Here is a 14,270-nt window from a genome sequence, read left to right as displayed (position 1 = left end):
CCTGGGCGACAGAGCGAGACTCCGTCTCAAAAAAAAAAAAAAAAAAAAAAAAAAAGAAATAATGCTTTAGGCTGGGCGCAATGGCTCACCCCTGTAATCCCAGCACTTTGGGAGGCTGAGGTGGGCAGATTACCTGAGGTCAGGAGTTCGACACCAGCCTGACCAACATGGTGTAACCCTGTCTCTACTAAAACTACAAAATTAACTGGCGTGGTGGCGCCTGCCTGTAATCCCAGCTACTCAGGAGGCTGAGGCAGGAGAATCGCTTGAACCCGGGAGGCCGAGGTCACAGTGAGCCGAGATTGTGTCATTGCACTCCAGCCTGGGCAACAAGAGCAAAACTCCATCTCAAAAAAAAAAAGAAAAAGAAAAGAAATAACACCTTAGCCCACTGCATTATTGACCTTGTCTGCATAAGCCATGGACCACATTATAAACAGAGAGATCCCTCAGATGCTGTCACTTTCCTGCTCTGCCCACACGTAAATTTCAGCCAACAGCAGTGTTTGTGCTCATTCTCCCCGGCCCTCCCACACATGTAATCCCTTCTGAGCATGTTGGCTTCAAATAATATGACCAGCCACCTCTTCCACCACAAGATCTTCAGGAAATGGCAGGCCACTGGGTTTAGATGCAGAGGGCATGGGACCACACAAGGCACGGCTGTGGGGACTTGGCACTTGCTCCAGAACGTGGAGCACTGAGTGAAGGTTTCAGTCTCCTGCACTGAGAGAAACAAGGGCATTCTGAGGCTTTTCCACTTTATCCCTAAAGAGTTTAACAATGCTTGTTTGCTGATTTCTACATAGATGCCAACTTTATGAGTTGTATGTATTTACATGCCAGATTTATTCATTGAGCAGCGTTAAATAATGGTGTTCACCTCTAAAGCACATATACTGGTAAAATTAAGAATTATTGTAATTAAGCCTCTTGCAGTAGTTGTTAAGAGTTCAGAGAATATTTAAGAATATTAAAGGTGCTTTGCTAATATCCTTGTTAGTTTTGTGGACAAAATCAGTACTTCAGTTTCTTGTTTCTTTTTTTTTTTTGAGATGGAGTCTTGCTCTGTCACCCAGACTGGAGTGCAGTGGCACGATCTTGGCTCACTGCAACCTCCGCCTCCTGGGTTCAAACGATTCTCCTGCCTCAGCCTCCCAAGTTACTGGGGTTACAGGCACACACCATGCCTGGCTAATTTTGTTTTGTTTTGTTTTTGAGACGGAGTCTTGCTCTGTCACCCAGGCTGGAGTGCAGTGATGCCATCTCGGCTCACTGCAAGCTCCGCCTCCTGGGTTCATGCCATTCTCCTGCCTCAGCCTCCCAAGTAGCTGGAACTACAGGCACCCGCCACTACACTCGGCTAATTTTTTGTATTTTTAGTAGAGACGGGGTTTCATCATGTTAGGCAGGATGGTCTCCATCTCCTGACCTCGTGATCCTCCCGCCTTGGCCTCCCAAAGTGCTGGGATTATAGGCGTGAGCCACCGCGCCCGGCCACATTTTTCTGTATTTTTAGTAGAGACGGGGTTTCACCATGTTGGCCAGGCTGGTCTCAAACTCTTGACCTCAGGTAATCCACCCACCTCAGCCTCCCAAAGTGCTGGGATTACAGGCATGAGCCACCATGCCCAGCCCAGTACTTCAGTTTCTTAGCAATGAAATCCACCCAATGTCAGGCGATGATGATTATTATTTTACTGATTTATACTGTTCGTTCTCTATTAATGTCTTATTTTCCCCAGCCGATTTTGAAGTTGAGTGAGGACTGTGTTCTGCGGGTTTCTTGAGTCCTCTGAGGCACCGAACTTGGTGATGTGGACGCAGGAGCTGCTCGTTAGGAGCTGCTCGTTAGTGAACTGATGGCTGGGAGCGTGGCGCATCCCACATCACCTGACTTACCTTGGTGTCCTCCTTTGTAGCCTTTTGTCATCCACGATATGGAGACACTGTGTATGGCTGAGAAGACACTGGTGGCCAAGCTGGTGGCCAATGGCATCCAGAACAAGGAGGCGGAGGTCCGCATCTTTCACTGCTGCCAGTGCACATCGGTGGAGACCGTCACGGAGCTCACGGAATTCGCCAAGGCCATCCCAGGCTTCGCAAACTTGGACCTGAACGATCAAGTGACACTGCTAAAATACGGAGTTTACGAGGCCATATTTGCCATGCTGTCTTCGGTGATGAACAAAGACGGGATGCTGGTAGCATATGGAAATGGGTTTATAACTCGTGAATTCCTAAAAAGCCTAAGGAAACCGTTTTGTGATATCATGGAACCCAAGTTTGATTTTGCCATGAAGTTCAATGCACTGGAACTGGATGACAGCGATATCTCCCTTTTCGTGGCTGCTATCATTTGCTGTGGAGGTGAGTGGTTGATTTAATCTGCTGGTATCATGTCACTGACAGGCTCCTGTCTTGAAAATTTTGACAACGGGAAATGCAGTACCAGCTTGAGCTGTCCCAGTGGAGGGGACACTCCCAGGGTGGGAAGACATCTGACCTCCAGTCATTGCTGAGTAGAATTCAGTGGGAATTATATCAATATTGTATCATATTATAGTATATATTGTTATTATCTATAAAGACATATTTAATATTATGTAAATGTATGACACTTTAATTATAATATTAGCCAGGTGTGGTGGTGCACACCTTTAGTCCCAGCTACTCAGTAGACTGAGGCCAAAAGATGCCTTGAGTCCAGGAGTTCAAGGTTGCAATGAGTTATGAATGCATCACTGCACTCTAGCCTGGGCAACAGAACAAGACCCTATGTCTTTAAAAAAAAAATTATATATTTTGCACAAATATATATAGAGAGAAAAGAGGTCGGACATGGGCCTGTAATCTCAGCACTTTGGGAGGCCAAGGTGGGTGGATTACTTGAGCCCAGGAGTTTGAGACCAGCCTGGGCAACATGGCAAGACCCCGTCTCTACAAAAAAAAAATACAAAAAATTAGTCTTGTATGGTGGCATGTACCTGTAGTCCCAGCTGCCTGGGAGGCTGAGGTGGGAGGATTACTTGAGCCCAGGAGACAAGGGTTGCAGTGAGCTGAGGTTGTGCCATTGCACTCCAGCCTGGGCGATGGAGGAAGACCCTGTCTCAGGGGAAAAAAAAAAAAAATTTTTTATATATATATATATACATACATATATATATACACACACACACATATTTCATTTATATTATAATTATGTCTAATATTATAAGCAGATATAATTTGTATATTATATTCCTGTATGTATTATATAATGATGTTGTATTCATATTATAGACAATATTGTATGAAGTTCAATACAGATGTCAGTATAGTTGCTGTCACAATCGGTTATGTTGATGAAAAGTATATTTCCTAATGCAAAGTATAATATCAGTCAGTAGCCAAGTGGCAGTGACTGCAAGGGTTGCTTTGCCTAAGGAAGCAGATCCCAGGGAAGGCCAATCTGGTCCTCTGTGTGGAAGCTGGCTCTGCAGCCCCCACATTTTTGGCTCGGTGGCACGTTCCTTTAAATAGCCCCGTCTCGGGTCTAGGAAGGTCATCCATCTCTTGTAAACTCGGCTGACCTTGCCCAGGCTTGGTGGAGACGGATGGGGTCTCCCACACTGCCTGCAGCCATACTGCGCCCCGGGGATTCACTCACTGTCAGCATGGAGCTGACTCAGCCCTACCAGCCATGCCTGTTACCATCTGGCTGGGCACAAGTCAGATGAAGGAAGTCCTTGCGCTCTGGCGTAAAGTGTACAAGGACAAAGCAGTCACGCATAATTTGTCCTTTAGTATGGTCAGGATGTAGCATTGTGGGGAATATGCAATTGCAGAACTATTTATATGTAGCATGATCACAGTTTTATAAAGGAAATTATAATCCTATGTCAATCCTAGGTATATAGAAAAATGTCCAGTGAGATAGATGTTAAGCCTAGTATGGTGGGATTAAAATTATGAGGGGGGATTTATTTCTAATTTTCAAAAAATTCCTTTTTTTTTTTTTTTTTTTTGAGACAGAGTCTTGGTCACCCTGGAGTGCAGTGGCACGATCTCAGGTCACTGCAACTTCTGCCTCCCGGGTTCAAGTGATTCGCCTGCCTCAGCTCCTGAGTAGCTGGGATTACAGGACCACGCCACCACACCTGGCTAATTTTTGTATTTTTAGTAAAGATGGGGTTTCACCATATTGGCCAGGCTGGTCTCAAACTCCTGACTCAGGGTGACCCACCCACCTTGGCCTCCCATAGTGCTGGGATTACAGGCATCAGCCACCGCACCTGGCAATAATTCCTCTCTTTAGAGACTTAATAGTTATAGCCCTAGCCACTCTGGAGGCCCCAGCAGGAGGATTGCTTGAGCCTAGGAGTTCCAGTCCAGCCTAGGCAACATAGCAAGACCCCATCACTAAAACAACACAAAAACAAGAATTTTAGGAATAAAAACTTAATAATTATATTTACAACCAAAAACAATGAAGATTTAAAAATCTTCATCACTAGCAACACTGTTAAGAATCATAGCAGTGGTTGGGTCTGTAAGGGAGCACCACCTGCTGAATACGGCTTGGGGCAGTATTTTCTGGACCAAGAATCAGGTCTCATGCTGTGAGACTGTCCCAAGAAATCTAGTGCCAGCTACCCCAGGCAGGTCATCTGGTGTGAACGCTGACTCTTCCTGCACCAAGTCTCAGACCTGCCCCATCCTCCTCCCCACTCCAGGGTCTCCTGAGTATCCTTTCCAGCCAGTACACACCCTCAATCCCGTCCCCGCTTCATTTCCCACTCCAGGGTCTCCTGAGCGTCCTTTCCAGCCAGTACGCACCTCCATCCCGTCCCCCCTTCATTTCTCACTCTACTTTCTTTTCACCTGACTCATATTAGAAGGCTCTGTAACAGAGCTATATACACCACAAAACCTAGTTCTTTTTTATTTTTTATTTATTTTTTTAAGACGGAGTCTCGCTCTGTCACCCAGGCTAGAGTGCAGTGGTGTGATCTTGGCTCAGTGCAACCTCCGTCTCCCAGGTTCAAGCAATTCTCTGACCTCAGCCTCCCGAGTATCTGGTATTACAGGCATGAGCCACCGTGCCCGGCCTACAAAACCTAGTTCTAACACAATCACACTCCTTAAATATGGTGGAACACTTGAAGCTGAATATCTAGTTTCGACTCAAGAGCTTCATTTCCCATATTATGCAAAACTGGTGGTTGTTATCTCCAGAATGTACTGTTCCTCCTAATAGCTCTAATGTTCTTTCCTGACAGGTGGTCATAAGGCAAATCACAAGTGAAAGGGCCATACCATAAGATGTACTTAGGGCGCTATTGCCGCCTCGTAGTATTAATATTTAGAAAAGAGTGCTGGTCCTGTGTCTGTCCCTTCTTCACCTATTGACTTTGGAAAAACCCATGTCTATCTTCCAGTCAAGTTGACAACATCCAAAGGCAGCTCAGTTTTTTTTCTAAGAAAGACCACGTAAAATAGGCATGTTTGGTTCCTGAAACTGATAAGCAGTTCTTAGGTGATTACCACACTGAAACCTCTCTCTCTTCTTTCGAGACTAGATCGCCCTGGCCTTCTAAACGTAGGACACATTGAAAAAATGCAGGAGGGTATTGTGCATGTGCTCAGACTCCACCTGCAGAGCAACCACCCGGACGATATCTTTCTCTTCCCAAAACTTCTTCAAAAAATGGCAGACCTCCGGCAACTGGTCACGGAGCATGCGCAGCTGGTGCAGATCATCAAGACAGAGTCGGATGCTGCGTTGCACCCGCTGCTGCAGGAGATCTACAGGGACATGTACTGAGTTCCTTCAGACCAGCCACACTTTTTCCAGGAGTTCTGAAGCTGACAGCACTACAAAGGAGACGGGGAGCAGCACAATTTTGCACAAATATCCACCACTTTAATCTTAGAGCTTGGACAGTCTGAGCTGTAGGTAACCGGCATATTATTCCACGTCTTTGTTTTAACCAGTACTTCTGAGCGCGTAGAACTCAAATGCTGGGGGTAGGCGGCTAATCTCAGGACTGGGAAGATTAAGGAGAGTGATGCTCAATGGGCTGATTTTAACTCACCCGATGTTAATCAATGCACATGGCTTTAGATCACATTCGTGATTTACCGTTTAATTAACTGGTAACCTCCAAATTCATGGTCTGTCTTCCCCTACACCCTGCTTTTGACTATTGTGCTCCTTTATAATTCGGAAAACTAATCAGCACTTTTTAACGTTTTATAATCCTATAAGTCTAGATGTATCCAAAGGCGAAGTATGTAAAAAGCAGCAAAATATTTATTTCAAAGACTTCACTTCTGTTTCCTGAATCTAAAGAAAGACAACATGCTGCTTTTTAATCATAGGATGGAGAATTTTAAAGACCTGTTGGGGCAGGCACAGTGGCTCATGCCGGTAATCCCAGCACTTTGGGAGGCTGAGGCAGGTGGATCACGAGGTCAGGAGATTGAGACCATCCTGACCAACATGGTGAAACCTTGTCTCTACTAAAAATACAAAAATTAGCCGGGCGTGGTGGCGCGTGCCTGTAATCCCAGCTACTCGGGAGGCTGAGGCAGGAGAATCGCTTGAACCAGGGAGTTGGAGGTTGCAGTGAGCTAAGATCGCACCACTGTGCTCCAGCCTGGTGACAGAATGAGACTCTGTCTTAAAAAAAAAAAAAAAAAAAAAAAAAAAAAAGAACTGTTGGATAAGCTATCAAAATGCAGCTGTTGTTTTGTTTTTGGTTCATTGTTTTCATGGTTGTAACTAATATGTGGAAAGGCCCATTTCCAGGTTTGTGTAGAAGAGCCCGGAAAACGGAGTCTCAAGACCCCCGCTCTGGACTGTCATAAGCTAGCGCCCGTGGTAAGCGGGACGAGACAAGCTCCCGAAGCCCACCAGCTTCCTGCTCCACTCGGCTCCATCCAGTCGACCTGAACCCACCCAGTCCGGCTGTCTGTGGGAATGGTGGCATTCTTACAGAAAGACTTACACCTTATTTGTCAATGTTCCTCCAGACCCCATTTGGCAGCTCCCATATCTTTTGTTATGTTGCTTTTAAATAGATGATGCTTTATTGTTTTAACTCTTGGTGAGAGTAGGTGCTCTCTGGAACGGAGAAGAGGCACATGTGACTTCATGGCCTGGGCTGGGTGGGAGCTGGTCACCCTGGGGATCGAGAGAGGGGGTAAGGTCTCCTTCAAATGGCAGTTTTACTTCAAATGGCAGATTTCATAAGAGTTGGTTATTTTTTACAACGGTTTAGCTTGTTAAGTCTCCTTTGTATGTAAGGTAGTTTTTTCAACATCTAAAATATTTGTTTTAGCCATCAAAACCAACTTATCAACCTCAGTCCAGCTGCGAAGGCAGCGTTGATTATGGCAGTTTGTCAAGAATACATGGACCTGGAAACGCTTTTTCTCTCTTGTCTACGTGGTAGATAAATTGTCCCGTCGAGAATTTTCAGATCTGGACTGGAAGTGCCAGGACCACCGCCTCCAGGGAGTCGCTGTGCCACCTGGAGGTATCGTCGATGCCTCTCCCCCCATTGTTAGAAAATTTGGCTCTTCTGAGGTCATTATTATTTTAAGAATGATTAGGATTGATAAAGGTCCCATGACCAGCAATATGGAAATGCAAGAGTGGGAAGGACACAGTGTGAAACTTCCTCTAGAAAAAAGTGAAAGTTAGGATCAGCACATCCTTTTTAAAAATTACAAATTTAGTCCTGTTTTGGTTTTTGCAATCAGGCCAGACGCAGTGGCTCACACATGGAATCCCAGCACTTTGGGAGGCCGAGGTAGGAGGATCACTTGAGCCCAGGAGTTCGAGACCAGCCTAGGCAACATAGCAAGATCCTGTCTGTATACGAAATTTAAAAATTAGTTCATCGTGGTGGCATACACCTATAGTCCCAGCTACTCTGCAGGCTGAGGTGGGAGGATTGCTTGAGCCCAGGAGGTTGAGGCTGCAGTGAGTTGTGATCTCAACACTGCATTCCAGCCTTGGTGACAGAGTTAGATTCTACCCCTCCAATCCCTGCAAAAAAAAAAAAAAAAAAAGATGCAATCAAAGGGCCTGTTGGCCAGCAATGGCAGCAGCAGCGGCGGGCAGTCTGCCCAAGTGTCTTAGGAACCAGAAGCAAATAAAAGTGTTTCCATATATGCCACCAGCCAAGTGGCCATCGTAATTCAGAAAGAAGCTAGCCTTTGAGTGGCATGGTCCATCCGTTTCAATATTATATCCTAAAATGAGAAGCCCCTGCGTTGATGAGACCCAGAGGCTGGAGGCCAATGCCACACTTGTGTTATCCACTGCGACCCTGCAGCTGCTCGTTCTGATGTGCCCTGTGTCATTCAAAGAGACGTGGCCCAGGAAAGTGAGCCTCATGTTTTTCAGAGAAGTCATTGTTTCTGTTTACATTTTCACAAAACCTGTTCAAAATAGCCCCCTGTCTCAGACTTTCAGCAGTAACAGTAAGCTGACTGGCACGTTCGATGTTAGCTCCCGGGACTCTCAGCAGCGATGGTGAGCATTTGGTTTTCTTAAGGCCCAGCAAGACTTCCAGGGACATCTCTGATGAAGCCAGAATGGAGACACCGGTGACCTCAGGCTGAAAGTCACTCAACACTGGTCTCTTGTGTTGATAGGGAAGGAAATCACACATTCCTATTTCTTTAAATAACAAAACCACTAATTGCCACTCAATGCTAGAATATTTTGGGTCACCTAATCATAGATTTCTCAGGGCGTCAATACTCAAATATAGGCTGATTATGCCCCAGTTCAAATGGGAATTATTAACAGAGTGCATTTCTTGCTTGCTGGGTTTCAACAGTCATCAGCCAAAAGAACAAAAGAGATGTCAGGACAGATTCCGGAGTGTTGAAGCGCATGTGTGGCACCCGCTCCCCCTGGCAGTGAATGCAGGAAGTTGCAACTTTACCCAGTCTTCAACAAGTCATTATTTAAACACAGTTCTTCATTTTCTCAACTTTTAATAGCAAAAAGTGCCAAAGTCCTCAGAGACCAAACAGCCTTGGTCTACCGTGCTGACCAGGGTGAAGGCATGGCACGGGGCTCCTCCCAGATGTGCCTCTCGTGTGCCAGCCGGCTGTGGCTCAGGAGCAGACACAGGCCTCTCCACTGTCCAGGGGAGCCTGGCGGCGCACCCCTCCTTTCCCACCTCCTGGCACTTCCAGCGGGGTGTCCTACATGCTGGATTCTGTCCCTACCACACTTCCAGAGGCTGGAGAACTGCGCAGGCCTAAGGCCGTTTGGATAAATTGTCAAAACAAGATGCTTCCAGTTACAGCAGCAGGAGTGGGCCCGGAGCACGGCCTGACGGTTGCTGGTGCCTTTCTTTCCGTCTCGCTTGCCTGTTTCCCGTTGACCTTTCCTCCATTTCTGATGAGAAGAGTATAAAGCATCTTCCTAACGGGTGTGTTTGCTATACAAACATAACGGACGTGAAGTGGGGCAGAAACCCAGAACTCGGCATTCAAGGATACCCAGGAGAGCTGTCCATGTTTTAAAGAGCTGTGTTTTGTTTTGTTTTGTTTTGCATTTGAAGAGCAGAGAAGGTACCTTTCTGCTGTGCTGACGCATTTCTTACACTGGGCCATTTAAGACCCCAAGGGAAACAGCCTTCCTGGAGCGTGCATTGTCTGGAGGTTCCAGGGACAGGGACAGGGCAGCCTCCCAGAGCTGAGCAAGAGCTCAAGGCACAAATGAGAGATTTGCTACACCATGAAAAGTCAACAACTTAGCCACCACTTCCCCGCAACGGACCACGAAACAAATACCTCAGCAGGCCCTGCGAGAGTGCTAGAGCTGAGGTGCACACACTGTGGCGTCTGTAGTTAGGGCAGGTGGGATGGAGACTCCTCTAGTGCGCACACCTGAGCCTGCCCACACACAGGGGAGCAGCATCTCGTATGACATCTGGCAGGAACTTCGGTTGTGTAAAGGGAGCCTTGAAGATATGTGCAAAAGGTGCTACCCCAATTTGGTGAAACTGACATTGGGCACATCCTGGGCTTAGGAGAAGCGGCCGATGGTCCTGGCCTGCAGTGACACACAGCCCCCACCGCCCCCAGCACCCCCTCTCCTCTTCAGCTCTTCCTGCCGGCCATGCGGAAGCCGCTTCCTCAGAGAGACCCTACCAGATGCGGATGGAAACAGATGCATCAAAGCAAGCCTCGATGAAACCGTGACCTCCTAAGGTCTGTCTCCTCTGAACTTGCACCTGTGACTCTCTGTGTTTGGTTCCAAGCACTTCCCACCTCGAACTCCCATTTTCAAACCACTGTAGCTCTGGGCACTTTCGATACTTACCAGCTGTATACACGATGGAGGGTTTTTTGGTCCTGATCCAGTGGCCACACCTGTCTCTGGAATGTCTCACTCAACTCCAGTTTTAAAATGGATTCATTGTTTCAACCCAGCAAGCCCAATGCACCCAGCTAAGACTGGCTTGACCGACAGCCTGGCCTTTGGTGGGGGGCTTCCTGGGGCCTGGGAAAAGCTGGCTACCTTCAACAGCTGGTACCTCTTCAACAGTGTAGCCTTTCAAAATGCAGATGCCACCAGAACGTGCCAGGTGCCCACAGCTCACCACCTATGGATGCCATGGCTCTGGGCAGCTTTCAAGGCAGGTTCCTGTGGTCTCCTCAGCTGTCTGAGGGGTTAACAGCAAATCAGCCTCCATTTTAAAATGAAAGCACCAGCCTCCAGATGTAGGGCCTGCTGGGTGTTGCTAGCCGCTGGGCCCCAGGCACGGTGCACCTTCTCCACCTCCTGCAGCCTCCCTGTTGTTTAGAGACACTTACACCTGGTGAGTGCAAGGACAGGTGACCCAGGGGGCGGCAGTCTTGTCCTCAGCTCCCATCTCCTGGACTGCCAGCCTCGCCCTCTGCAATTAGCATGGTTGGCCTGATGCAGGGGTCCTAAGGGATTACTTTTTAGACCTTCTTTCATGTTCAGAACAGTGGTATAGATTCAGGAGAGGCAAGGAAATTATGCTGTCCATAGAAGTCAGCCATGAAGACTGATGCCACCACCTGAGGGCTCATGATTATTAGAAAGTGTCCACGGGAACCTCTCATCCACAGGAGGTTTGTCTCAACACTGCTCATTTTTACGGCACTGGCATTGCCAAGCATGGGGAAGTATCCGCTCTTCTCATGTTAAAAGTGGCCCAGCTTCTCTTAACTCGGTCCAAGCTGACTTGTTCAGTCGCACTGGAACTTCTTGCCAATCAAATATTTGCATGGAGCAAAGGGGGCTGTGCACACCTCCCTAATGGCAGGGATGATGGCAGCTGTCATTCAAGCCTACCTTCAGACGTCACAGTCTGGAAGTGAAATGTCCACAAATACCTGCGGCAGAAACGGCTGTAAGGACCACCCAGCTGTGAGGCAGCTTTACAGAGCAAGGAAGGGTTGTGGCAAATGAATGATTAACCTGCCTCCACTGTGCTGAGGGCAACCAAGGCCATCTCACCAAAGGATTACTCGATGCCATTAAATCATCCCGTGAACTTCCTGCTTCCGAGTCCATGGCCTTTGCCCAGGGCATGTACTCCTCTGAGAGGCCTTCTGCCTAGAAAGATCTAAGACTGGCTTCTAACGGTTGAGGTCTAGGTTTTTGCTGGGATTTACATATTTTCAAGTGCCATTTTGACAGCATTCAGGAAAACGGTCCTTGACCCCATAGACTAGGGTAAGAATAAAGGCAATAAATTTGGTCTGACTCAGAATATAGGAGATCCATATATTTCTCTGGAAACCACAGTACGCACTAAAATGTGAAACTGAAGGTTTTGTTAAAAAGAAAAAGATAATGAGCTTCATGCTTTAATTACATAATGATTTCCATTACACTATTTCTGTGAAATGCAGCAGGTTCTTAAACGTTATTTCAGTGGCATGGGCTGGAAGCTTATCACAAAAAACCATGTGTGTGGCCTTCTTATTAGAACTGAAAGAGAGAGGCTGGTGCCCAAGGCTGCTACCTGCTCCACCTTTGCCAGCTCTGGACATCTGAGGACGTCCCTGCAGATCTGGAATGGGGCCATCAACTGACCATTTGCTTCTCAGAATTTCAGTTTGAGACATGAGACGTATAATCAGTTACTTTTCTCTCCACAGAGAACCCCTTTTGTGAGGGGAGAGGAGCTATGGAATGTGGTTCAGCTGAAACACATACAACTGCATCCTTTTGGAGTCCTTTGCCAACAAAAACAGACCAACAGACCAGATCGTGTCCATGTTCAATGTCATGTCTTGATGGACTCGCAGCTGATGAACTCAAGTACATGAGTGGTCTCATGGCTATTAGATGGATTATTTGCAAAAAAAAAAAAAAAGGAGAAGAAATAATTGATTTTTACATCATAGACAGCAAACTAAAACCTGGGGAGGGGGTCAGTTTTTTTTTAAGTTTGCTAGTTGGGTCAAATGTGAGAAGAAGGGAGTCTACCTGCCACCTCTTCTCTTGCCCCTCTTCCGCCCACATCCAGCATTAAAAATCAATTCGTTTAATGAACGGATAAAGTGCCACGCAAACTGGCGCACAAGCAGGCCCCCGCCCACGCACCCTGGCTCCTAGGAAAAGTGGTGACCCGGGTGCGGGGGGCATGCTGCAGGCCTGGGAGATAGTCGGGCACCTTCCCTGGACCCCCAGGCCTTGGCTGTGCCTCAAGTCAGAGAGGGTCACCCTTCAGGCCCTGGAGAGGAGCAACTGGCCAATCGTTTCACAAATAAAATCACTCACTTTTGGCAACTTCACTTTTTTTAAGGCACAGTCAGTTCCTTTTTCATGTACCTCACAAAAGATGAAGACCATGTAGTACTCTTTTTGGTAAGATTACAGTGTTCATGTTAAATATCACTATTTTTTCTACATTGTGTGGTAAAAAGAACTATGTTAATAGCTATATCTTAAATACTGTGATTTGAGTTTTTAAAAAATATCCTAATACAAATATTTTACTAACTTACAATCATTCATCTAATAACAAATATTTGGATTCTTCTGAAATCAGTGTTGACTCATATTCTTAAAAGCCTGGCTCTTGACCCTATTGGAAACACAAAGGAAGCTGAAATCAAACAACTAAAATACACTGTGCACACGTGTGTATGCACACGTACACACGTTTTCATTTCTCTTGAGCCACGCAGAATTTACTTTCATTGTGGAAATCTCTTCCCATTACCACGCTGTATATGCACAGAGCACAAGAGAGGCTATCTTTAGAAACTTCCACCAGCGAGGCCTTAGACTCCAGGTTAGAGGCCGAGTTCATACAACAGTGTTTCGCTAAAGACCCTTCACTGTTCCTGTTTAGTAAATAGCTGTCTGCTCTTCAGGGAACCGTTACCTATGGGTTATTACCAAAGAACTTTGGCAATTGGAAATGTCCTGTTGGAAATTCTTTGCACGTGCCAGTTCTCTGGCATCCTCCAGGTGGCCCAACCCAAAGCATAAAGCAGAAACCACAGACCCCGTGAGTCTCCCCAGACCCCGTGAGTCTCCCCATACCCTGTTTCCAATACCTTGGCAAAACTTCTCAGTACATATTGGCTGCACCCTCTGGGATCCATAATGCCATTAGGCTAAAACCCTAGGGGAGAGGGCTGACAGACACACACGCGACAATGGAGCAGACCCCAGAGCAAGGACTGGGCCCAGTCTCTCCATGTGTGCTCTATTAATGAGTGCCTTATACTCTCAGTATTTTGGGGCTTACAGCTTCTTATTTGTGCTAAACAGGTGCAGTTCCAAAGTAGGAACTGCCACACAGGCCCCAGCATCCTCTCTCCAACTTCATACCTCTCTCCTGGTGGGGGGAGCGGGCATCCAGGACCTCTGGAATCAAGGGTGTGCAGAGAAGGGTGAAAGTAATTTTTCTAGTCACATGAACTGATTGGTTCCAGGCAATTAGAAAATGGCTATAAAATAACCTTAATTTTGGGTCTTCATTTTCCTATTAGGAGACTGAACTGACCACAGGTATTGATTTATATCCTGAATATATGGGAACTTCTGTGTTTGGGATGTCCTACTGTAAGACTGATGAATGTACAGAGTTAATTTCAGGGTACAGTTTTGCCTTAATGGTTTTGAAAAATAAACTATTTTTTAAAATTTTTTGGTGAGTTTTGAGTGATGCTGCGAGAAGGACTGTTTGGTCTAAAAGAACCAAGTCCTCAGCTGTGGGGTCCGCCCTCCGCCAGAACAGTCCCTGCGCCCCTCATGGAGGCTG

General features: G+C 46.7%; 1 protein-coding gene across 10 annotated transcripts in view; it reads left to right on the top strand.

Moving 5' to 3' along the window:
* PPARA (peroxisome proliferator activated receptor alpha) overlaps positions 1-14,155 on the top strand; it is a 103,353-nt gene extending 89,198 nt beyond the window's left edge. For all 10 annotated transcript variants that reach the window (XM_050805880.1, XM_050805882.1, XM_050805881.1 and 7 more), the window contains 2 exons: positions 1,923-2,370; positions 5,562-14,155. In XM_050805880.1, coding sequence (XP_050661837.1) covers positions 1,923-2,370; positions 5,562-5,806 — 693 coding nt within the window. In that variant the 3' untranslated portion in view covers positions 5,807-14,155. The remainder of the gene's footprint in view (positions 1-1,922; positions 2,371-5,561) is intronic.
* The last annotated feature ends 115 nt before the right edge of the window (positions 14,156-14,270 follow it).

This window comes from Macaca thibetana, chromosome 10 (assembly GCF_024542745.1).
Source record: "Macaca thibetana thibetana isolate TM-01 chromosome 10, ASM2454274v1, whole genome shotgun sequence".
NCBI classification, from domain to species: domain Eukaryota; kingdom Metazoa; phylum Chordata; class Mammalia; order Primates; family Cercopithecidae; genus Macaca; species Macaca thibetana.
The sequence above is the reverse complement of the archived record's forward strand: the minus strand, read 5'-3'. Positions and strand labels throughout refer to the sequence as shown.